The following is a 27602-nucleotide window of genomic DNA, read 5'->3' as shown; positions in this document are numbered from 1 at the left end:
ATAACCATTTCTTCAGATATTTTAGTAATAACAAACAGTTTGGAGTTTTAAAATCCTTCTTCCATTTCGCACACACTGTCAACACCATAAATTTAATTCTTAAAATTCTTACTAATAATATACAAAGAATGTTTGAACGATATAAGTGATATCAAAATTAAAAGAGCATTGAAATAGCCTTAGCAGATGGAGAAGGCACATTTCTATTCAGCAAATGTGACGTCATAACCAATCAAGGATTGTTTTTGATTGCATCATTTACGGAGGCCTTTTTGAGAAATTAATAATATTTAATAATTAAACAAATAAGCATTTGAAGAAAAAACAATTATATTTTCGGATTCAGGAGAAAATTTCCAATTAGTTAGAACTGAAAATAATATACTGTAATTGTCCATTATGTATTTATTCAAACTATGATTCTTACGTAAAAATTTGATATATTTGCCTGTATATGACTTGGTTAACATCTTTTATACCTTTAAAAAATTAAATAGTATTTCTTTTCTACATTTTGTATAAATGTTAAATATATTTTAAAATCTCTCTTCTAGGCATGTTCTGCTTTGGAGATCAGATAACCACTAGGGAAACTCAAGCTCAGTCCTTATGTCTACTTCTCTTACAATCTTCAAAATATTTTTATATTCAAATGGTAAAAGACTGATACTTATTGAGGTGAGACTTTTTTTATTTCAATTATTTAATTATCAAACAATGACATTTAAAAGAGTGGGAACTGGGAATTTTTTTTAAAATTAAATTTCTGTATTAGTTATTTTTAAAAATGCTTTTTAATATCTCAGCCTTTTGTTGGGACTTTTTTTATTATAAGGAAATTAATTTTTCTATGGATTGCGGTCTTTTCTTTCTAGATGCTTCATAGTGATCTGGTGTACTTTTTAAAAAATTTATTTAGAGAATGACGAAGATAATTTAAGTCATTTTCTGTTTTATGTAAAGTGATAAAATATTGTTAAACCCAAATAAGAGTTAAATTTTTTAGTAAGTTAATTGCCCATTCAAAGTATTTCCTTGAATACAGACTATTATTATTATTTTCTATTACCTCTTTTTTTTTACTTCTTATAATAAAAATAATAACTAAATGTTAAATGTTTTAAAATAAATAATTTTTTTTCTTTCACACTTTTTGTCACTTTTTTTTCCATTTAAAGCACAATTCTACAAAATGTATTACATTGAAGCAAGGAACACAAATAATTGTTCGTGGACGCAAGAACAAGCATTTTTTTTTTTTCACCTTCAAGTTTGACTTAAAACTGTTTTAAACTTTACTTATCAATGAGATTATAATAATAATTTAAAAATTGAAGGTGACCTCCCTTTTTCCTGAAGTTGCAATACAGCATTAAAAGATTATCATTAGTGTCCACTGGAATGGTATGGAAGTTTCTAAAAGTTTAACGATAGATTAAAAGAAAAAGTATGACTGAAAAATTTAAAGAATTCACCTATGACTGATTGACTAAAAGTGGCTTATAGCGTTTTCAATTTAGCCCCTGAACTGTCTTAAATAAAATATAATAAGAAAATAAACATACCGGAAAAAATATTTTCCAGCTGTACTCATCATTTACTTATATATTTTGTAATTTTTCTCACATTATTGGATTGCAACAATTTTGTTTTCAAAGTCTTGTTTATTATGATAGAAATGATTTCAAAAGTTGAAAAACATATGAAAATAATTATAAGTGAGATCATCACATTCATCAAATACTGATTATTAAAAATTTTCAATTTTTGATTAACAGTTTGAATCAAATGAAAATTTTAATTTCCTGTTTTTTTTCTTCTTTTTTTCCTACTTTTGCACTCCTATGAATTTGTTATAATTGTTTCTTTATCTGCAATTCAAAAAAGGTTTTTCATCCATACTACATGAAAATTTATTTTTTTTAAGTAAATTTTTCTTATAAATGTTATTGATGACCGCTTGTAACAAGCAGTTATATAAAATAGTTTATTGTGTAAGCATTTTTATATTGTTCTTACTCAAAAAAGTATCAAGTTTAATACTTTTCTTCTAATAAAAATACTTTGATCTCTTAATTAATTAATTTGTATTGAAAAACAAGTTCAATAATAAGTTTTAAGTAAGTTCAATTGTAAGAATATATTTTTTTAGGAATCTCATAACTTTGAATTTTGACTTGCAATTTTTTTCCAACATTCCTTCTTTTTTTTATTTTTATTTATTTATAAATATAAAAATATTTCTGAACAGTTTTTTTTTACAAGTTGATTTATTTAAAGTTGATTTTTTTTCTAGTTGATTTATTTAAAGCTTATGCAAAAAATGTTTGCTTGGAAACTATTTAGTTCCTCATTAAATCATGTTCACAGTTTGATAATATGTTTCAGTTAAATATTATTGTGCATTGTTAATTTTATTTATATATTTTTCTCTTTCAATTGTGTGCCAAATACTTTTTAAATTTTTTTTCCTCCATCAGGAGTTTCCAAATGTGAGTAAGGGATCCAACCCATTGCATTCTAAGGTATGCATTTGTTTTTACTTTATATTGAAAATTCATGAAAAAATAATTTTCTTTGGTATTTGATTTAGTTCTTCGAACAACTTTGTCTCCCCAACTCAGAATAATTTTGGCAATTTCTTTTCACTGCCAACTATATTTAGCCCATTTTTACTGCTGCCACCTTTGTTACATAACAAAAACTTTAACAAATATTGGAACCCTACTAAACTCAAAATTAACTTATTATTGGGATACTAGGTTGATATGATTTAAATCACTTGATTTAAGTCATGTTTTAAATTAACTATATATATTTTTTTTTAATGAAAATCACTGTTTTAAACTAAATGATTTTTTAAATAAGTTATTAAGTCAAAAATATTTTGTAATTATATTCTTTAAGGTGTGATTTTTTTAATCTGATTTTTTTGATAATAAAGGTTTTTTCCGAAAAATAAAAATTATTATGTTTCTAAATAGACAAGTAAGTAAATTAAACTAGAGACTAATTTTCTTTTGCTGTATGTAAAACAATCAGCTAGGAATTTAACATATTTTAATAATACCCATTTAATTTAATGTTTATTTAAATACTTTAAGTGTTCTTAAAACAAATTAAATATGTCATTAGCATTTAACAATATTAATGAAAGACAGCACATAAAAATTTTCAATAATTTTTTTTTCTTTAATGTGTTCTGATTTAAACTGTTTTACTCTTCACTGGGTATCTAACTGTTCAATTGCCTCCCTGTCATTAAAATTTTAGATGTTTAGCTTGTAATAATGAAAAAAATATTTTTTTAAAGATTTTAGTTAGAAATATTAACAATTTTATCTATACTATTGAAATTATACTTTTAAGTCATGATATATTGTTAATGTATTTTGTTAGATAATTTGGCTAGCATATATATAAAAAAATTTGATTTATATAAAAAAATTTCAATTTAAATGAAAATTCGTCTTTAAAAAAAGTTTTGCCAGCTCCTTTGGGATTGTCATTTATTAACATCAAGTAATGTACATTTACTTAATAAAAAATATGGAAGATATCTAAGATTTTTTTTCAACCCGGCAAACATTTTGTTACCACTCGGCCACAAGTTTTATAAAACTAAAGCATTGTATACAATTTAAAGAATGACAGCTCTGTATTTTATTATTATTTTTTTTAATAACGGCAGGCACTGAACTTTCGTTCTTCGCCTTAGAAGATGCCGGAAGTGTTGCTCATTTATCGTTACCCAGTGGGCACCTGTGAACCAAAGTCACAGAGGCGAGCAACATTACCCACGCCACACTGCCACAAATACCCGTTCATAGGGTAGGCCATGTTCATACATTCACACATCAGAAGACGACACAGATAGAGAGAAACATCCATGCCCAGGGGCCCTATTACCAACCCATCGAAATTTATTCCGCTCGGAAACGATTCCGATCGGAAACTAGCTTTCATCGGATTGCCAATTTCGTAAAACCCACTGTGCCGTAACATGAGCATATCGGAATCGAAATCGCCATTCTGTACGATTCCGGTGAAATTGAAGTTTGTAGGCGGGGCTAACTTTGACCAATTAGAAAATTATTATAATTCTAATTTATTAATCTGGCAACGATATGTTTGTATTCTCTACTTCTATGCGAGTTAAAATCGCATTAACTTAGAACTGAAAGCTTAAAAATTCATACATTTTCAACAGTTTTGTGTTCTAAAAGCCAAGTTTGTGTTTATTTGAAGTACAGAGAGTAGTATAGAGTGAAATTACAGCGTAGTATTTTCAAATGGCTTCACGTACAAAAATTAATATTCGCCTGCAAACAATGATTGTGGAATACCTAGAAAACAATCCAGATTAAAATAAAGGAAGCCTTACCGGCATATCTGGCGTAATTACCACTATAAATATTAAATACCAAATCACTACTATGTAAGACATGTTAACTTGGATACATCTTAAAGTATCTTTAGATGGTTGAAGGTTAACACAGTCGATTGTTAAATCCCTACACATGCATATTTCAAACATTATAGGAAATTCTAATAGCTAACTTTGGTAACTCCTTTTTTTTAGCTAAGATTCTATTGTTTTTTTGTACATTTTTTTTTTGTTATGTAGCTTCTGTAATTTCCACAATCCGACATTATTCATTTCCACTACTGAATTTCGCCTATGAGTAACACCATTTGAAAAAAACTAATTTCCAATCTAAATGAACTTCTAAATTTTGTTGTCGGAATATTGGAATACCCAAAATCTTTTAGGCCGATAGATCTTTCTCTTAATAGTGTTTCGATCACTCTCTTCAACAATAGCTAGCTGTTTGACAGAAAACAGCGCCATTTTGTTCACTAAAATTAACAAACTCCTATCGGAATCTAGATTTCGCTTGCTCTAAACCTGCCGGAATCGGATTCGTAATTATTTCGCATAGGAATTTAGTTCCGATCGGAATCAAGAGCTCGTAATACAGCCTAACTGACATTCACGGATTTATGACGTCACGAGAGTTTCATTTCGATCGGAATCAGATTCCGTGAAGCTGGTAATAGGGCCCCTGAGCGGGATTCGAACCCGCAGCCATTGGCTTCACAGTCAGGCACGCTAACCACTCGGCCAGCTGGCCGGCGACAGCTCTGTATTAAATATTTTACCCAGGGTCCAGTTTTGTTCCTCTTATGCCCATAATTTCATAAAAATAAAACAAATAAAAATCCCCTGAATATAAGTAAGTAAAAACTCAACTAAAAATATGGTATCGAGGCTATATTTTACCATAGCATTTCCATATTAATTTCATTAATAAACAATCATTCTTTTACAAAATAGTAATCTCTTCAGAACATGTTACAAGCAATAAAAAACACCAATAAAACCGTAATTGCATAAATAATATTCTTATTACCACCTTCATTATTTTTTCCCTGTTGCTCAATCACAAATCTGTCAAATTCATCACCACAATGCCAAATATCCACTTCTAATGCAGACTTGCCTCTCTGAATATCTTCCTCTTCTGACCTTATCCTTCATTTCTTTTTTTCCATGTTTGCAAAATGCTTAAAATATCAGATCAGTCATCGTCAGATTTGGTAAGAATTAAAAATTTGTCAAAGAGAGCTGCAGAGCTAAAAAAAAAAAAGCTGTTTTGAGTTTATTTAATTTTTCATGATGTTTTTTTTTTTTTTTAATTCTATTCCAGATATTATTTTTAATCTTATTCTGGTAATCTATTAACCAAAAATTTAATTGTTTCCTTAACATTTCTTTGAATATATATTTATAAGTGGATACATGAAAGGTTGTATGAATGGATCCGCCTTATAAACAGGTGTGACGTATGGGTGTGGCAGAAGTCGAATTCTTGGCCGTAGATGGCCCACTGAAAACCAAGAACAATTGCATCACCGAGTGCCTTAATGGCACACAACAACATGGAATTTTTAAAAAAATTTACTATGAGAGCTAATAAGAAGTGAATTTGTTTTACCAGCATTAAATTTTTTTAATGCATATATGAGCCTTTAATTGCTCAAACTGTCAGTATTGTATCATGAAAATGATTTGTCATATCCTACTGTTACATCTGATTTCCAATTGGTGCTAGTGTTACCATTTTCCCACGTGATGTCATCTTTTATGTCATACAATGCATTTGTTATGTGAGATTTGCTTAAGACAATGTATTATAGTCTAATTGTAAGCTTTTTCCCACTTAACAAGTACCCATTCTGATTTTTTGACTCACAAATTTTTGTGCCTTCTGCTTAGAGTAGAATATATAGGTACTTAACTATAAAATCAACACTCAAAATGGTGACCTGTCCTACTTGGTTTAAATGAAATTGCACTTCTGAACAAGAAGTCGCTGCATCATAAATATATAGAATTACAGCAAATATTTACTCATAAATGCAGAACTTATTTTGACAAAAATATTATTCTTCTATCTACTGCATGCTAAATTTTTAATTTAACTTCTAAGCATATGATATTATGCTGATTATAATATATTTCCGCTACATAACGTATGTTCAGAAAGCTCTTAAATCTGAGCAAAAATAAAGTCAGGAAGAATGCATGATTTATCTCCAAAATAAGTTATTTATTACTACACTTTTTAAAAAGATTAAGTAAAATTTTTAAACAAGAAAAATATGATTCATGAAAGAAATGTACTAATGTTATAAATGTGTCGTACGCTGAAGACTTTGCATAAGACATAGCTGCCAACTGTTCAGAATTTTTCGGATTTGTTCCTAATTTTTAAATCTAATCTGAAAATCTGATATTTTTATAAAAAATCTGAATTTTCATAAAATGTTTGATTTTAAACCAATCCTTTTTTTCTGATCGGCACAAGCACGCATCCTGTGATTATTGTGCTAAAGTACTTTTTAGTAGCTTTTTATTGGAAAATACTATTCCAATAGCTGTTGCTGATTATTTCACTAAATTATTATTTTTTGAAAATTTTTCCTTGTAGTATTTAAACCAGAGTTGGCAAGGTTTAGGACAGAATGGATTAATCCACGGTTTAAACCGTCCTGTCTTAAACTGTCCAAAACCCTTTTACTCAAATTATGTCACAATTTTATCTGAACGATATTTAAAAGGTAAAATAAACATGAAACTAATAGCATATTGATAATTAAATCTACTAGAGAATATTTGTTTTTGAAAGTGTAATGTTTTATTAATATTGTTTGCCTCTTCAATTTAAACATTAAACAAAGGAAGATTAATCAGTAATCAAGTTCAATTGGTCCTCTCATTCAATACTACATAACTGAAGTTTGACCTTGCCATGCAGGTTAAGCTAATAGGGAATAAGTGCTTGGTTAGTCATAAACAGGTTTATTTTTCTATAGTACGAGTCAAGAATACTTTTATTTCATTCATGTTCGATTTTTTTAGCATAGTGGTGATACATCACCAGTGTCAGTAACTGAAACTGATGTTATGCCCTTCAAAACTGTTAATACATTAAAATAGATATCTTATTTATCATCCTGTGATGCAGAAATTATAACATTCCCTTAAAAAAATATTGCGAAAAGTAAAAGGTTAATTTTTAAACAAATTTAGTATTTTGTTTAAAAAATTATTATTATTTTTTAATATTGCTTTATCTATCCTTATGCAAAAACATTATTTATCAGTATTAAAAGCATATTTATATTTAAAGGATAAGGTATTCAATTTTGTTGTTCAATGAATTATGGATCTTCAAAAATTATAAACCTTTTCATATTATATTATTTTCCTTTAATAAGTTAAAGTAAATTGTATAAAAAATATCAAATATTTATTGATACATGTAATTATTATGTGTACAATGGTTACACCTATAGAATTTTTATCTTTTTCCAAAGTTCAAGGTTTTGGACACTTTAAGACTGTAAAACCCACGTGTCCTGTCCAAAACCAGTTTAGGACATCCAAAACCGCAAAAATATTTGTTTATGATGTAGATTATTATTTACCTGTGTTTTATAATTTGGAGATAAATAATTATATATTAATAGGTAATGTTTGTTTTTAATCTATTATACCGGTATTCCTAATTATAAAATATTAATATCATAAGTTTCCCACAAAAGATAGTGTTTATAATTTTGTTTTACTAATTTACATATTTAAATATATGTCTATTAATGTTATGATTTAATAGTTAAATTTTTGTCTTACTCCTGTAATTAGTGCATATAATTTTGTCGCAGATAGTGCTCCTAATTTTTGATTCCTAAGGTTGGCAGCTATGCATAGGAATGTGTTACACATTTTTAATTCTTAATAATGAAGAGTAACTGATATTCCACCATCCTTTTTACCATAGATTACGTCTAGGTTAAGAAATGATGGTTCTTTCATACTTTCATGTTGAATTCAAGATGCTCTATGTTCATTGAGCACTAACCTCAAAAGAATAGGTGGACTTCCATGAAACTTTTGCTATCCATTGAGTTTTTGCCTGCGAAAAAATTTTTGTTTTGAAAAAGAGATAAAATGCTTAACTCCTGTTTTTGATGTGATTTTCTTACATAAAATTAAACAAAAATTTCAAGTTATATTGGAATGAGCAATTCAATATTTATCAAAAGTAAGGTTAATTTTCATATTGGAAATTTACCAAAAATTTGCATATGTATGAAAACATCTGATATTTTTACTGTATTTGAAAATATTATTCTTACTACTACTGAGCGCTTTCATGTTTTCCTTATTTTTAAACCAAATGTTTGAAAGAGCGAAAATTTTTAACACCTGTATTTGATGTAATTTTCTTTTAAAAAATTAATCAAGTATTATATTGGAATCAACAGTTCAATTCAGATTTTCTAACACACGTTAAAGTAACATTGTGTCTATGAAATCGATGTATTAGTCGCAGTAATGACTGTATTTAATAATTATTGCCTTAATTCAATTACTGGTGTTTTCTAATATTGTGTTGTATTGTTTTAGGAGGTGTTTGATAAGACATCTATTTCTGCAGAATCTTTAATTTTTTTTTGAAAGAGAATTTCTTCCCTTTATTGATGACATTGAAGCTAACTTTGAATGTGCACTTTGGTTAAGTGATGCTGATTACGTGAGTGCTCTACAGATTGTATGTATAACTTTCTTTTTTAAAACTGCTAATAATATAATTAAAAATTTTGAGAAATAGAGATCAAAGCTCTTTTTCTTATGTATCTTTCAGTTCACAAATTTTTGAGAGAGGGAACAATAACCCCCAAAATAATTCTCTTCTTAAAGCCAAACTCTCTGTTTTTATAGTTACATTTGCTAAAATTTCAATCGAGTGCCCATTGACTTTTCCAAACTTTATTCTACCAAATGTTATTCAATTAGAAAGTAATGCAAGAATTTCAATACCCAAAAGTTCTATGATAGAGGAGTTTTTTCAATGTTGTATTTTCATTAAAGAAACCATTTCACAGAAACTTTCTTGTCAAATTCGTGTTTCTTAATCAATTTGTTTCCTGTTAAAAAAAAATTTGCGACTGAAAGTCATGTGACATTTAATTTATTTGCAGTACTGCACTCCCTAATTTTAGAATCACTTGTTTCAGTTAAAAAAAAATTCTGTGCTATTTAATTTAGTTAAGGAAAATCTCTGAGCAGCGTAATAAGGAGTTTTTGAAGTCATGTATTCGTATGTCTGAAGCGTTACATTTTTCTTCCTTTTTAAAAAATTTCAAATTGGTCATTTAATTGAATTGTTATTGACAAAATGATTCAAAATGTTTTTGTATTTTTAAGTTTATAAAATTCTCCAAAAATTTGTTGGTTATAACTTAATAATAATAGATTTTATATCGCACTCTTTTTCTGAAAGCTTTTGTACTCCCATTCAAAGAAATTTGTAAATTATTTTTTCTCAGCAAACCAACCAATCATACATTTTTTTGCAATCGCTAACAGCAATGTTTGTAAACCAATTGTTGTATTAATGCTATTTTTCTCTTTTTTATTTTACCTTTTATAACATATCTTAAATTTAAAAAAAGTTTTTTTAATAAACTAACTATATATTAATTAATTTAACTGTTTTGTCGGTAAATATTTCATTTCTGATTCAAAATTCGAATTGTATAGTTATCACAATATCGAAAGTTTGTAAATGTTGCTTGCATTCCAGAGATGATATTTCCAAAACTATTCCTATTACCCTAAAAAGCAGACAAAGACTAAGGAATGTATAGGAAACATATTACATGATGTATAAACATAAAATATAAATTTCTTTTTATTCATACGTGTTAAGTAGGAAGAAGGAAAATGAAATCTGGTGTTTTAGTTTTGCACTGTACAAGATTCTAGTTGTTAAAACAAAAACAATTTACCATGCTAACCTATAAACCCATGTGTTTGGTTAGGAATTCTTTAAATATTTTAATTTCAAATAAGAAGAAAAAAAAAACAAATAGGTATAAAATTTAAAGAATTTTATCTATTTTTTTCCCTATAGAGTATACAACAAAAAATTAGACAATTTTGCATTTGTGACATTTATTTTTGTATACTGAATCTCCTAAAATAATAATGCTAATTCAAAACAACATTATTTAAAAATTTGACTTGAGATATTGGTTTAAAGAAAATATGATATTAATGAATATTTCAGAAAGGATATTTAATAATAAAAATATATATGGATGGAATATGGATTATTTTAAAAACAAAGCAAAAGTTTATTTTAAGGAAATCAATCATCAAGAAGTAACGAAAACTTTATCCCGCAAAAGTCATTGTACACTTTCAAAAAAATCTCCGCTTATTAGAAAATATTCTAATTTTCGTTAAATTAACATTTAATAGAGTTTCCTTTCACTTCTACAATAGCTTTCATAAGTTTGTAAATAAATGTAACTAGTTTTTTTTTTTTTTTTTTTTTTGCTTGGCGAAATTTGAGCAGAATATTTTTTATTAAATTTTACAGAATCTTTTACAACACTCAATTGTGAATTTATGAATTTTTCCACAAATTTTGTAATTTTAATCTTTGATATGAAGTCCTTCTTTTAAGCATTTTATCATATATTACAGTGCAATAGCACACAATAAACTAACTTAACAATATTCATTACTGATTCATTATGATGGCAAATAATCAACTTTCAAATTTGATTTATTGTTTTACTACGGCCACGAGCCGTTTTTAAATGATAAAATAAAATGTTATGGAATTAGCAAACCAAAGTTAAAATATAATTTTGCTATCATAAGTTTGGTACAAAATTACAAATAAATGATAAATAATTAAGTAAGAAAATTAAAGCAATTGACGATAATTTTAATTCTTAAATCCGAAAACATTTAAGTGTACGATGACTTTCGTGGGGTAAAATTTTTGTTACAATTTGATTATTGATATCTTAACAATGAACTTTTGCTTTGATTTACTAAGTATTGAACTAATATATTACATGCAGTTTGCTAAGAATAGATTATACATCTTATTATCAAATACCCATTTTGAAATATTCATTTTAATTAATGAATTTTTATTTCCTATTTCAATAAAAGTTATAAAAAGTGAACGAACACTTTTGGGAGCCACTGTAACTATAAAAACTTATTGATATATAATCACCTGGAACGTTTTTCCTTTGCTTAATGAGAATATATTAAACAATACTTATCCAAGGTTTTATTGGTTATTCTGTTTTTGCCATTTGATAGATACACTTTGAGCAAAAACTGCTTAAAATAACACATTAAAAACATTTTTATTCATTAAAAGCAATATAATCTACAAGCTAAACCTATTATTTTCTCCACATGTCTTAATTTTTTAAAAATTAATGTTGTACCAGAACATTAAAAAATTAAATAAAAAAACAAAATCTTGCCAAATTGTCAAAATGAATTATATTTACAAGATAATATGTTAAAAAAGTAACATTTTGAATAAAATATTTTATAATATTGATACTTTTCTAGTACACATCCTACACTTTATAAGAAAGAAAGAAAGAAAAATACAGACCTGGAAATTGTAAGATTTTTACCTGGAAATATCAGGGAAATTTGAAATCTGATTTGAGTGGCCACCATGATATATATATATATATATATATATATATATATATATATATATATATATATATATATATATATATATAAAGAATAATAGGAATAACTCAATTTAAATTATTATTTTTTATTTATTATTATCATATTCGTACTTTTATTTGTTAATTTTTGGCTTTTTTTTTTAAATTAATTTATAATTTTTTTGTTACCTCCTGACTAACCTTAAATAGCTTTTTGTTTCAATAATCTGATTTCTCTGATCTAGGTGCTAATCTTAAAGATTCAAAAATTATGATTTCAAAAATGTTGATTAAGTAGCACTAACTATTGGTCAAGTTACTAAAAAAGTATTTTCTCTTAACTAGCAGACCTTACTTTTAATGATTTAGAGTTCTTAACCATCAAAATATGAACAAAAATTATAGAATTTGTTTCTTTAAATAAAAATTTAATGTATACAATTAATGTTCCTTATTCAATTTTAATAAGGTTTGAAAAAAAATAAAATTGTATGCTATACAAATTTTCACAGCATTTTATAAACTATGTATTTAAACTGTTCATAATTTGAGCGAAAATGGTTGATTAATTTGAGTTATGACACTTGAGAAAAAACCATATTTTTAGAAATCTATTATTTAAAAACTGTTTGATCAATATCGTTCAAATTTCGTATTGTGTCATTTAAAATTTGATAGTTTAAAATAATGCAATTTTTTTTACCATAAAATTTTTAAAAAATTGACACGCAATCAATAAAATAACAAAAGGTTATTAAAAATTATTTTTTACATAGAATTTGTTGAATAAAATAAATTTTAATTTATGTTCAGAAAGTTTTTTATTTTTTTCTTAAAAGAATTCTGCTCACCAGGCTGAACTATCAGGGCCATAATTTCTGAATTGTGGCTACTCCAATGTTTTGATATACAAAATCCTAAATTTAAAAAAAAAAAAAAAGAAGAAAGAACAGAATACTTTATATAGAACAGAGTTTTATTTTTTTTCTTCCTATTTCCGGAATGAATTATGTTTATTGTATTTGTTAGAAACTCTAATAAGAAATAAATCTTTTTACAGGGCCTAGGAGCCCACAATTAGCCATGCTAGTAGATTTCTCCTTCTCAGCTCGACTGTCTCCAGGTCAAAAGGACGATGCACGTCCAGTGTCTTCGAGACAGCGAGCTCGCAATCCCTCTGTGTCTTACCGAGAACCAAGGCTGTGCCCACTCCTCCGCTGGAACAGGTAAGTCTTTCATATTTATCTATTTTCCTATTTTAAATCTCCAAATAGCGAAAGTAATTTTTTTGAATGGTTAATGAATAACGACTGGCAGTTAAGCATAAAAGCATAAAAATTTTCCAATATTTTTTTACAAAACGTTACCTGATAAGATGATATTACAGGATTATTTTATAATAAAAAATAACACTTTCAATTTTAAACTGTTAATTTGTGATAAAAATAAAATATCAAATCATAATAATACTAGAGAATGATAGAGGATGGTAAAGAAATATTACTAGTAAATATCTATAAATGGTTAAACAATAAATAACTTATCTGTATTTGCTAATTAAGGAACCTTATCAATTTTCTGTCCATAAGAATGTGTTGATACCTTTGAAAAATTGTTTTAGACCCTTTTGTTTATATGTTTCACCTAGAACTGATAAAAAACATATTGGTTTGAAAATTGTAAATCTTCTCAAAGATAATTATATTTTTATTCCTTAAAAATTTTCATAGAAGTATTTTTTGAATGAGAAAAAAAAAGTGGAGTGATTTAAGTTGCTTAGATATTAGTATGGCCTGTTTTTACTTCAAATAGGAAAAACAGGCTTAATATAACATGACACTGTTAAGAAAACTATTCTCATGCATAATGGTAATTCAAGTTTTTAGTATTAATTCTTTTAATATATGTATAACACTTATAAATGAAATATTTTATTAATAAAAAAGAATTTTTTGGGCTTAACTGAATGTGTGATGCAGGTCTAGTAGCAAAATAAAAAGGCTTGTAATAATTTTTTTAATGTTTTTACCAACTTTCTTTATTTACTCTTTTTTATGTATATATATATATATAAATGAATAAATTGCAAATTTTAATTTCTGGACTTTATATTTTACAATTCAATTTCAATGAAATCATTAAAAATGGAATATGAATTAGTTTCATAGATGATGTTAACCTTTAACAATTTGAAAATATTTTTTTAAAAAGCAGATCTGGGTTTGCAAAAATTGCCTGTTACTTCCTTAGTGAGCCCTGTTAATTAATCCAATTATATCAGTGCTTACATTATAATAAAATTGTTTTTAATTTTTATTTTTAAATTTATTGATTTTTTTAAGAAAGGTAAATAATTGGCAATGTCACTGGTGGTATATGTATATTTGATGATAAACAATCATACTATTTTTAAAGTCCTTAATTTTTTCAAAAAAAAGTTCTTAATTTTTGCTTTGTTAAAAGAGTGGGAACCCTGGAAATGTATTGCTTTAAAAAATTTTCATTCTTTTATCCTGGGTTTTGTACATTAAAATTATTAAATTTAATTTTCGTGAAAATTTCAGTGATTTTAAATATTTATGTTGTGTGTTTAGACGTAATTTTTAAACAGTCTCATTTTACGTGTCATCTAATTTTGATTTTAACTTCTAAAAATCATTTTTTGTTTAATTTAATTTCCTGTGCACAGTTTCTTTTATATTCTTTGTTGAAATACTTTTAAATGACAATCGTGGTAAAAAATGAAAACTGTTTGGAAATCAACTTCTGATTTTTTGTTGTATAAATAATCTTTCAGTATATATACAGTCTCTGGCCATATTATTAGACGCATTATTAGATTCAATGCAAAATCTTAATTATCAGGTGATACTATACAGCTGTATTGTTTTTATGTGACTGAAACCGGTTTGCACTTGTTTATGTTAGTGTATCAATTGGTTAAATTAGACGATATATAATATAAATTTGATGATGGGATAAATTAGACGATATATTATATAAGTATAGAATATTTATTATATCAAGCATTATATTAGTATATTATATTAGTATATTATAATAATTATATCAAATTATCAGGTACACTGTAGTTTTTTAATTTTTACATGATTTCCACGAGTTTATAGGTATTACTTTTACGTTTAAACATGCGTGTAATGGGTTTTTATTCCGGAGATTTTGTATTTATTTTTAACGTATTGCATTACAATGTTAACCAATTGATACAGGACCGTAAACAAATGCAAACCGGTTTCATCCAAGTGAAAACAATACAGCTGCATAGTATCACCTAATTATTATAATTTTACATAGAATCTTATAGTGCATCTAATAGTATAGCCAGGGACTATGTATATTCTATTATTGAACTAGTTTGTTTACCATGAAGTAGTGTGAATAAACCTTTTTTTTTTTTTTTTTTTTTTTTTTTTTTTTTTTTTTTTTTACTTTTGAAGCTTATGATTTATTTTTATAACTGCTGTTGTTCCTCGTGGATTTATTTAGCACATGAAAAAATTTTTTATCTTTAAAAAGTTACCGACAGTAAAATTTTCAATTTCAAAATGTAGATTTCGCTATTATATGCTATGAAAATATATATCCTTCTGAGTGTAATCTATTAAAATAAATGAAGTTATTCTTTACATGTTTCTAGAATAGATTAAAAAAAGACTATAGAGAAAAAAACAAAAACATTTTTCTCTCTATTCTTAATTTTTCTTCACACGTGTTCGCAATGTCAGTCTAAATTGCCAAGCACTGAAACATAACTGGAAAGAATGGTAAAGACATCAACCTAAAATTGTTTTGTTTTTTTCCAATCATTTTTTTTAAAAGAAATATTAAATTAATACTTTTACAGTTCATATTTTTACATAATAAGCGTTATAAGATTAATATCATGTATTTAAATGACAAAATACTTTGATAAAAAGACACCCATCTCTCTTCAAATTTATTCCTTAAAACTTTAAGAGAAATGAAATTACTCTGTAAAATCTATTGGATTATAATAAGAACCTTTTTATTTTTAACTCTATTTATTGAAATATTTGAAATTATTCAAAATTTTCCTTTAAAATTTCTTTCATATTATTGTTATGTATGACTTAGAACTATTGTTTTGTGATTAATGTTATTGTTGTAAAAATATATTTATCAGTAGTTAACACCTGATATGGTGCACTATTGTATCGCTGTTGATCATTTATTGTTAATCTTAATTATGCATAATTTAAATTTCTTAAAATATTAATGTTAAAAGTTACAGCTGGAAAAAGTTTTCTTGTATAGTTAATGCTTACATTTATTAGAAATTATTATTTATTTTCTTAATATTATGATAATTTTTACATAATAAAATTAACTTAAATAATATTATATTTGTTTGATATTAAAGCATGGATCTGTTTAGAGTATTTAAAAAATGTAGACATTATATTGGTTTATTAAAATTGTAGCATATAATAAATTGTTGAATATACTGCTATGTTGCTTTTTTTAACCACTTTTTGTAATAACTTTTTTTTTATAATAAAATTGAATGTTAATTTAATCTGAAGTCAATTTTTTTTCTCAAATACAAAATTATCCTAAAGTTAATTAAAGTTATTTCATGGATTATATTTAGCTAAAAACAAATTATGAACTGAAATATCCACAACTTTCATATTTTTTTTCAGAAATTATGACTTTTAAAGTTACTGAGATTTTTGTAAAATAAAATGTTAATAAACCTCTCCTTGGAAGATATTTCCATAATTGCTAAAAATAATTGTTTCATATATGTATTTGAGATCACACTTTAAATTTGTTGGAAAAATATTTCCTGTTGCGAGAAAGGAAAAGTACTTGCTTTCATTTAATTTGTTTTATCACTAAAGTATTATGCAGTGTTAAAAAAGCTTAATTTACTGACTTTGTTTCCAGGGCAAAAAAAAAAGAAAAAAAACAGTGTTCTACATGATTCTTAAAAGTGCTTTTAAACTGCTCACTTTTATTTTGAAAAATAAAGACTCTTAAAAGTACTCAATTTTGGTGCAAGCAGGTTTTAAAAAGTCCTTAATTTTTCAATATCACTATACTTGATAGGAACAAATTTTCAGCTCAATTTTTTAAAACAAAGAATCGTTCTTTTATTACCTAGAATTAGACCATGCACCTAGGGTAGAGCATTTTAGAAAGACAAGAAAGGATGTGTATGTGGGGGCAACAGGCATGGGGAATATGTCCTTTCATTTATATATAGGGTTAATTGGTATATGCATTAATATATGATGTAGATTTATAGATGGCTCTTTTTAATTCAGATCTTACTATTCACGAATAATATAAAAAAAGGAAGAAAAAACTTGTTTTCTTTTTTTCTTCTCTTTCCCCCCCCCTCCCCCATTAGATTGAATTTCAGCACCTTTTTTGCAATTTTAATGTTGTATGATTCTAAGCTTAACTTTCCTGCTTAATGTGTGACAGACTCAGAAAATGAGAGATAGATGAATGATATTTCACTGGACATTGGACTATATTAATGATTTTTTTAGTCCCAATATATTTAAAACTTTAATTGTGTTTAATTTTTCTTATCTTTATTTTTTAGTGCTGCTATTCTCTTAAGCTATCCTAGAAAACACAAGATTCCTCTTGAATATGTCACTGTTAAGGTAAAGTTATTTCATACAATAGCTTTAACTGATGTATTTGAGAAAAAGAATCCTAAGAAACGGTTGCGGAAATATTTATTTGATAATGTAAAAATGTTAGTTTTTCTCATTCATGCCTTGTGAGTCTTGAGAATTTGTGCCTATATTTGAGTGCTTGATACATGACGACTTTCTCCTCCTTTATAATTTGGAAAGTAAAATAAAGTTTTAACATTTTTAAGTAATATTGCTGTGTTTAAAGAATTTTTTATGAATAAAAATTTGCTTTGGTTTATACATTTTAAATATCTGTCAAAAGAAAAAAAAAACTTTTTACTTCAGATTTTTTCCCCTTTAAAATAATTTTATTTATTCTTTTATATTTTTCTACTTGAGTAGAAATATTCCTAAAAGTTTTATAATAAAATTTAAATAAAGTATTTTCTTATGCCGCAATGCTAACTGGGCATATTTTAGAGAAAAAATCTCAGAGCTATCATCCACCCTTTGTGGGAAGGAGAACAATATTCAACTTTATAGGCAACAAGTAACATAAGTTATGACAGTACAGTCTGATATCTGGCTTCCATACTATCTGACCTAGGAATAAAAAAAAGTGGAATATAGGAACTATCTGTTTGTGAAACTCATTGTGGTTGGTGAAGAAGGAAAAAAATTAAGATTGCTAAAGCAGTTGTCCATACGCTTTTATTCTTCCTAATCATAAGTTTTCACATTTGTGTTATTTATCCATAAACATTGAATATTATTACACTAATAATTTAACTTAAAATGTGTGATGGGTATTATTAACCCACTGACTGTTCTGCATGTAAAAAATCATATTTCAACCTGCAATTTTCTCCGCAAATCAAAAACAGTTTTTCCATATAAAGGGAATTGGGGAGAGACATTCTCTCAAATTTTCCCATTTACTGATCTGCCAGTGGGCTAATTAAATAGGAGAGTAGGATTTTGTTTTATCCAGCTGACATTTGCCTCTTAAGACTCGATAGATACTGTAATTGCTAAGATTACTGAATTTTGTTTTAAACATCACTGAGATCTTGGATTTAGAAGTTCTTAGATTTTTTTTAGCTGAGGGATCTTGAGCAAAAGGAAGACCACTGGCCATGAGGTTGGGTGGCAAGGACTTAAAAACTTAACTAAAAAAAAAAAATTAACTTTGAAAAGTTAAAATTGGAGTTGTCACTGCTGAGGAAAGATATTAAAGGAAGTGTGATTTTAAGCAAATGTGCTAGATTTTCTGTGTTTTTAGAAATAAATAATTAAATTTTACTTTTTTTCAAAATAAATTATTGAATTTCACTTATTTTAGAAATAAATCGTTGGATTTTACTTCAACATTATTAAAATGTGTCATATTTTTCTTCTTCTCTTAAATATCCATCAAAGGAGAAAAAAATTTCTCTCTGATGTCATTTTAAAGAAAAAATATCTAATTTTTTTAATCTCCCTATGTTATTTTAAATCTTGATTGATAGTTAGTTTTTAAACGCTATGAAAATAATAACTTCTGATGTTTTAATAAAATATGCGTTTTAATAAAAGAGGTTTCCTTTCTTAATGTTAAAATTTTATACCATTTCAATGCATTTTTGGTTGTTTTCTAAGCGAAAACCAGAGTTTTTAAAATTGTTTAACATGTGATTTAGCCAAAGAATTTTGTTAGAATTATGGTATATATTTATTCAATAAGTTGTTATTAAAAATATCCCCAAAATTATGATTTTAGAAATGAACTCAAGAAAACTATTTTGAAATATTAGAGTCATGCTTTCAATTGCCATTTTAATAGTTTAGGCAACCATTTAATATCTATTTATAGTTATTAAGTTCGTAATATAACTTCCTAAAATATTTTAAAGTGGGAGAATAATAAATCAATTTATTATTTATTTCTTTTTTAATCTTTGTTTTAATTTCAGGTTCTATTAGGGGGAATTTTCAAATTACCTGTTTTTTTTAATTTCTGATTAATTTTATTGGGGAAAAAAAGTAGAAAAACACATTTGTCAAGTTTCACCAATTCTAATATATATATATTTGCATATAAAATTAATGAGTCAGAATCAGGAGGAAAGTTATATCTTTTGGTGAATTTACATTTTTGTTTAAAAAAATTTTTAAGGCTGTCTGAAATGAAAAAATTGTAATTATAAAAATATTTGTAATGGGAAATTTGACTGAGTAATTTTTCATGATGCACATTGTGTTACTATTGGCAACGGCTGTACAAAGAAAAAAAAACAAAGATAATACTAGAAGGATTTTTTTTATATCGAACTTTGTGTGTACAGCTTAAGAAATTAGGTATTCACTTTTGAAATTTTTTTTTCCTTTCTAAAAGTATTAAATCCGTAATTTTGTTTTAGAAATTAATGAATAAAAAAAAATCTTAAATCAAGAAGAAACTCATAATAATTGGGTTTTGTGTCATTTACATCACATATATATATAAAAGAGTAAACTAATCTCTATATGTAACAATGATATAATTTAGATTGTGAAGTAAACTGAAATGATTTGTTATATTTTTATCTTTTATAATATCATCCAAAGTCTATAGTATATCAGTTAATATTTTGTATTTTTGACTCATTTTCGTGAAAAAATTTCCATTTTATTTGTTTAATTACTAAATAACTTAGGACAAGACTTTTTTAAAAAATTAGTCTTAGAAACTTTCAACTTTCTTTCCGGGTCACAGTACACTGATTGGTAAACATTGAGTACATGCAATGCTGTATTAAAGTTAATATTGCATTATAATAAATATTTTCCAAACCAAAAACTATTTTAGAATAGAATAATCAAGTTAAAATTATGTGAGATTTGTAAATATGTTAAAAAATTTTAATTAAAAAAAAGAAATACAGCATTATTTTGTGGATTTTCAGAAGTGTTGCCAGGCAATTTTGCAGCTCAGCAGTTGACTCGGCACTGAAAGAGAAGTGCACTGCGGAAGAGGCCTTGTTACTTATTAAAGACTTGCCCAATCCTCTCCAAGAAAATGATGGTACATACTTTTTTTTTATTGTTGTTATTAAAACTTTTATATGATCTTTAATTTCAAATTTCGGCAAATGTTTGTAAAAATGCTTACTGCAATCCCAGTAAATGTTTTGAAAAATATTAAATGAATTATTTCAATTTAAAAGAAGAAAATATGTGGGTTTTTTTTAACATATCCTCACTTTATACCATGTATCCACTTTACCCCACGTGATCCTACATAATGCTATTTCATTTTCAATGTATGGCCTATTCCTGCTGGGTCATCAAACTCTTTACTTTTATCTAAATCTAAATTACTTATTGTTTTTCGTGTGCCTAATTTTTTAACTTATTTTCTGCACCAGTATTTGGTTTTGATTTTTTATTGCCTGTTTATTATTATGTTTTAAGTTTCATTATATATGTGTATATATATATATATATATATATATATATATATATATATATATATATATATATATATATATATATATATATTTGTTTTCCTGATTTTTGTAATATGTATTGTTATAATACAATATGATTCTTAAAAAGTAGGTGCTCTAAATATCAGGTTAAAAATAAAATATTGATAATAAATACTTTTTATTTGTCATGAAATTATTGATATATGAATTATCATAGGGTTGTTTTCTTGTCAGAAAAAAGCAGATGTTCAAATTGGTGGTTTATATAAGATAACTTATTTTCTCGGATTTTTTGTATTTAAGTAAATTTCAATATGTTTGATGTGGATATCATGCTGTTTTTAAAGTCGTATCCACATCAGAAGAAGCCCAAATTTGTATTTTGCAAAGCATGTTTGATCTCTGGCATGCTCGTCAACAGGTTTGTTCATTTTATTCTTTATTGCATTTTCTTTTCTTTTCCTGTTAAATTTATTTTTGTTGTTGACACCTCAATACTACTTATTGATGATTGATGCGTACAAAAGTTTGGACCCTCTAAAAGAGCAATCACTTCAGCAGGAGTGGAATAGATAAAAGGTAGAAGACTTGTGGTCCATTGCTGAAGTGTTTAAGCCACTGCATCTCTGCAAAAAGCAGTCTCTTTGAAATCAATTAAATTTACTAATTAGTAAAAGTCTACTTTTATTATTATTTATTATATTTTGTTAATTTATTTATTTTTAATGAAATTGGATTAAATATTGTTTGTCTAGGTTTTTTTTAAATTTGTTTTGTTGCATCCTGTTTATAAAAATGTTTCATTACATGCTTATAAAGATAATTTTTATTGTTTTTTTTTGTTTTTGTTTCAGATGATGGTAGGGTTAGTTACGCAGTTTTTGAAAGGTGAAATAGTTGAATGTTCTTCTTTAGTTAATTGGCTCTTTTACAAAGAGATCTCTTCAGAATTTCCTAAGCAAGTATTCTTTATTATTATTACGAGACATTTGACTTATTACTTGTTTATAGGAATTTCTAATGTATGTATATGTGTGTGTATGTATATATATACCTACTGAGTGTCCTTTAAATGTTGCGACAAACTTCTGTGGGAAGTAGGTTGGGCACATCATAAGATTTAAGAATTACCTTGGAAACCATAATTGTCAATGTCATCATACACTGCTGGGGGCGCTTTATTGTGGACATGCTGTGCTTTTGAACTTTTTCTAAAATATTTTAATTTTATATTACTATTAATTATTGTTGAGAGTTCCATTAAAATAGGCTTACGAACTGCTGTTTTATCATAATTTAATGATTTGCCAAGCTTGTCCAGTTAGTTGCCCAATCATTAAATTACAATAAAACAGCTAATATTGTACTTATTACAATGTTGTACAATAATTAATAGAAAACAAAAAAATGAAGATAATTTAGATAAATAAAAGTACTTGATGTTCATGGGCACAGGAGGTAACAGTTCATAATAAGAATGCCCCCTTAGCAGCATACAATAACATTTCTGGTCATGGTTTCCTAAGTAATTCTCAATCCTTATGACATGCCCTATTCCCCTAAAAGTTTGTCACAACATTTATGGAACAACCTGTATGTGTATATATATACATGCATATACAATCGATCTCCGGTTTTACGCTGTTAGTTTTATCTGTACATTATTTTACATAGCATTTAATATGCATAATAGCTTAGACATAACAAAATACATTAGTTTTTTATTAGTAATTTGATAAAGTATAATACCAAGCACAAGGATTTGTTTTGATTAGAGATGAATAAAATAGTCCATGAGACTCCAAAAATTATTAGTAGAAACTGTCATAAGAGGCATCTATTTATAGCACCCAAAATAATATAAGTTCAAAATTACTAAGCATATTCCGAAATATCAGAAATATGTTTTAAATTGCTACAAAATAAACATTTCTTAATGATTGTGCTAAATCTTTTTTTAGCTAGTATTTTTTATAAATTTGTGAGATTTGTTCAAAATAATATTAAAGGAAGTATTTGATTGTAAAAGTTTAAAATAAAAAAAACACAAAAATTTGGATATTGATTATTTTGAGTAGTTTAAAGTTATTGTTCTTCATACTTCTAAAGTTTAAAGCTGTTTCTTCAAACAAACAAATTTCGAAAGTGCAAAACTGTGCTGTTCTATATTGTTCCTAATATTCAATCATACACTGTAATTAATTAACAACATTATGGTTCTTTTATATTATCTCAAGTTTTGAAAAATTATTTTATTCTAACTGGTCTTTTTTAGTGGCATAAAAACTCTGATTACATTAAAGATAATCTCACCAAAATGCATCTTCATTTAAATCACTTTTTTGTATAATCGTAGTAGAAAAAGCACAATTTACTTAGTTAAGCAAGTATATATGTATATGTCTTGTGATGAATTTTTATATCAACTTAGTCTATGTGTACATTTTGTTTTAAGCTCTTTATTTTTTTCATTTTATATTTTTCTTCTAAATATGTATGTATTTATATTAACTTGTTTTGGAGCTTAGTTTGTTTTCTATGACATATGTTATATTTGTAAGATAGATATGTTTATTTATTTTATTATATGTGAAATTTTAAGATTTTTTTATAAGTGTTAATTTTTATATGAATTTTATGAATTTTTCTTTTCCCATTTTTAAAATAAAAAATATCAACTGATTTATTAGGAAAATAGTAATGTAAATTTTATATTATTTATTAATAAAATTATTTACTATAAAATTATTTATTAAATAATAAGAAATGAGCTAAATGTATTGGGTGTTAGATTAAATATCCCGCAAATTGTCTTGTTTAGGTAAACACAAGTTCAATGATCTCACACTACCCAGTTGATTTTCTATTTCTTTTTTGATTCAATATCTATTTATAACCCCTGTGTAGTTTAGCCTATTTTGGTTCCTGTGCCTTTAAACTTTTAGACCATACTTAAATATCATTATGCCATAAATGAAAATTTTTTTTGTTTTGTTTTGTAACTTTGTAATTTTCATTTTAGTTTAAAAAGGATACTCTGAGTAATTTAAGTAGTAACTTTAAATTATTTTTAATAATTTTTTTACTGAATTACTTTTAAAATAAATTTTTCTTCCTAAAGCTGGTATATTTGTAATTAGACATTATAAATTTTGCTTTTTAAAAATTACATATTTATTTGTTTTAGCGTTTGGTTTCCAAATATTTCCATTGCTATATTGTTTTTTTGCTGAAAAAAATGTGTAAATAAAACTGATTTTTTATTTTATTTGTAGAGCTTATATATGGGAGATACTTCATTTAACAATATGTAAAATGATTCGTTATGTGACTAATCAAGAAAAACAAGTAAATGATGCTAAAAAGAAACTGCAAAAGGTAATTAGTCATTTAAAAGATTTGATCCATATAACTGTTTGCATCTAGGTTAAATCTTTTTGTATATATTATTATTATGTTTCTATGTTTTATTATCACCTATCAAAGGCAAGTTTTTAATTTTCAATGTATGTGTTTGTTTAGTCAATGATGTGGAATAAGTTGGAGAATTGCTAAAAAAATTCTGTGTGAAATTTTATTTAATTGTATAAAAATCCAAAAAATTCCCAAACTTTAGTGACACTATTCAAAATATCCTTTTATCTCTACAAAAAAAAAATGCTCTAAATCTGAAAATATATGAGATTAAAAAGAAGTTTTGTAACAGTTCTGTTAAATGTGTTTGTCAATTAAAAATAAATAGACAATGTAAACCTTTTCTTGACTTCACATGTGATCTATGTTTAAATCTGTCTCTAAAATTAAAAATCAATATATTTCCACTTCTTTGATAGCATATCTCAAATCATACTTTGATACCCCGCTTTTATTTTGTTAAATAATTGCTCTCTGAAATGCTTCCACATTAAAATGTAAAGGGTGTCTTCTGATAAAGTCCTGTATTTTATTTTGTTCTATTTCAACTTACTTTTCTATTTCAATTTAAATATTATTCTCTAATCTTTTTATAAAAGAGTTATTTATCTACTCTTTCTGTAAAACGTTTTGTTTTTTCTTTTTTAATTTTGGTTACACATCAAATAGTAAGATGATGCTATGGAAGAAGACAATGAGGAAGATTCTAATCATGTACGACCATCAGAAGGAATGATTGAAGAAATGGAAGAAAAATTAGATGTGGCCCAAAGTGATTTGAAAAATTTATTCTGAATTATTTTCCTGGTAAGGGTTTATTTTGGTTAGCTCTCCAATTGGCAGTTTTAGTTTAAAAAAATTTAATTTTCTTAACACTTTTTTTGTTGTTTCTCTTAGTCATCATTAAGGGTGTCACGCAGACTCAGTCAATATCCTAATTCTTAACCTAGGAAAAGTCCATCTGACTAAAAAATTTATACATAATATTTTAAAGTCAAATATATTGAAGATTTTAGAGCTGCTATTGTCGTCTAAAAAAACAACTGGAATAAAAAATTTTAAGAATAAGCGACTAATTTGGACTAATTTCATTAATGTATTTATATATTTTTTAAAAAAATTGCTATTTTTCAATTAGTTGCAAAAAATTGTTAATTTTTTTAAATATCATTTCACTAAAATTATCAATTTTCTATATTCCATTATCCATATTTAATCCTCTTATACAAGTTTTTTTTCCCACTCTGTTCGACCAGTGCAATTGCAGCCCCTGATGGGGCATGAAAACATTCTGATGCCTTGGTCTATTGCAGGGAAAAACAATCCTCGAACCTGTTGTTTCTGACAGTTGCATATTAATGTAAAATTTTCAGAATTTAATTTAGCTTCATAAGAAAACATAGTTGAATTCACTTTGAATTTTTTTAGTTTGTGTTAACGTGATGTTTAGTTTATTCGAGTGTTCTTAGCCTTTTTTTTTTCCAATGAGTTAGTAGCATCTTTAAAATTGTTTCAGAAATAATAAATTGCACATTTAGTAATAAAACTTGTATATTTTTTAAAACTACAAAATATACAAGTATTTAAAACATGTTTACTTTAATGATTGCATGTAAAATTTAGTCATCAAATAAAATATATAAAAAGCTTTTACAGTTTTACCTAATTTTTTTTTTTTTTCCATTTCATTTCATTTTACATTGACATTAGGAAGTAAAGTATTAGCCTGACCTTAAAAATATTAGTAAAGTATTAGCCTTATTTCTTGTCCTGCAGCTTCCAATTGACAAAATCTTGATAAATTCCAAACATTAGTTTTAACTATTTAGCATTTATTCTCTTGGTATATTAATTTTCTGTCATAGGATAGACTTTTAATGGTTACTGGTTCACTGTAAGTATCCAAATGTGCTTGGAATTTCTTTCATTCCGTAAAAACCTGAAGATTGTCAATTAGTACTTTCATCCTTTGAGATTTTCAAAATTTAAAGATGGCAAATTAAAGTACTAAATTAATATTATATAATTAGGTAGAACTTAAATAAGTTCTTTTCCAGAAAATTCTCAATTTCATTAAATATTTTAGCTTAGAACCTTCATTCACTAAGTTCTTCAATTGAAAGAAGAGTTGAATTTGGGCTTTTGAAATATGCTATATATTTTGATGCAATAAACTTTTCAAAGTATAAACATCCTTAATTTTACTTAATTTAAAAAGCCTTAAAGCTTGTATATGGAAGATGTAACAGTTTAAATACTAAGTAATGTCAGACATGAAGATGTTATATGCTCTATGTTATGTGCTTTAGATGTTACTATTTATACAAAAATACCTTTCTATTTTCAAAAATAACCTAGAATAATTATTGTTATTACATTTTAAGAAGTCAGATTATTGTTAACAATAAACTTATAAAAAAATTCTCGAGATTGTAGTCACATCTAATCACTTTATTATGACATATGAATTATGTGATGTATTAGTATGAATTATGTTATTTAGACTATGTGAAAGTTACTAATTATTACATGATTTAGACTATTAATTTGCCATGTGTAAGTAAACTGCATTTTGTTTCAAATATATTTCATAAAATCATTAAAATGTGCTTTAGAATGTTTGCAAGTTATGTTAAGGATAGATAAGTATGTTTAAAGCATTTAATCTTTTTTTTTTTTCCTTTTCTGGTTAAAATAATGCTGCTGTTTCAATTGTTACATTTTAACGTGTATTTAAACACTAGATTACTTTTTTTAAATTCATTTTCACAAGTAAAATATAACTTATCTAGTGTTGCATTATAGTGCATATTAATGAAACTAAAAAGCCTTTCATTTCTTAATTTTTTCCTTATATTTTATTCTTATATTTTTTCCTTTCCGGAGACTTTGTGTTAGTAGATTCAGCAGAGCATATTTTAAATGGTTCGTCTTGTAAAACTAAGGATTACCAGTAGTCTGAATTATTTAGCATGAGGCTGTTGCCCAAGGTCAACTCATAAAGTCAAAATTTACCACACACAAT

General features: G+C 25.9%; 1 protein-coding gene across 12 annotated transcripts in view; it reads left to right on the top strand.

Moving 5' to 3' along the window:
* Nucleotides 1–27602, top strand: part of LOC147810052 (nuclear cap-binding protein subunit 1-like) — a 40400-nt gene that overhangs the window by 4518 nt on the left and 8280 nt on the right. For 4 of the 12 annotated variants that reach the window (XR_015434098.1, XR_015434097.1, XR_015434095.1 and 1 more), the window contains 8 exons: nt 555–678; nt 2481–2525; nt 8978–9122; nt 13136–13301; nt 20639–20757; nt 22018–22121; nt 24439–24541; nt 25247–25384. Coding sequence is in view for 2 of the 12 variants with exons in the window: in XM_087164915.1 (XP_087021041.1) it covers nt 21555–21584; nt 22018–22121; nt 24439–24541 (237 nt within the window). In the remaining 10 variants the exon portion in view is untranslated. Of the gene's footprint in view, nt 1–554; nt 679–2480; nt 2526–8977; nt 9123–13135; nt 13302–17674; nt 17739–20638; nt 20758–21280; nt 21585–22017; nt 22122–24438; nt 24542–25246; nt 25385–27602 lie in introns of those variants that run through there. The other 8 variants (XR_015434099.1, XR_015434096.1, XR_015434102.1 and 5 more) reach the window with 7 other exon arrangements.

The sequence above is a fragment of the Parasteatoda tepidariorum genome, chromosome 5, assembly GCF_982258835.1.
Source record: "Parasteatoda tepidariorum strain Cologne lab strain chromosome 5, Ptep-v5.0, whole genome shotgun sequence".
Taxonomy (NCBI): Eukaryota; Metazoa; Arthropoda; class Arachnida; order Araneae; family Theridiidae; genus Parasteatoda; species Parasteatoda tepidariorum.
Note: the sequence above shows the minus strand (reverse complement) of the source record. Positions and strands in the feature narration are given on the sequence as shown.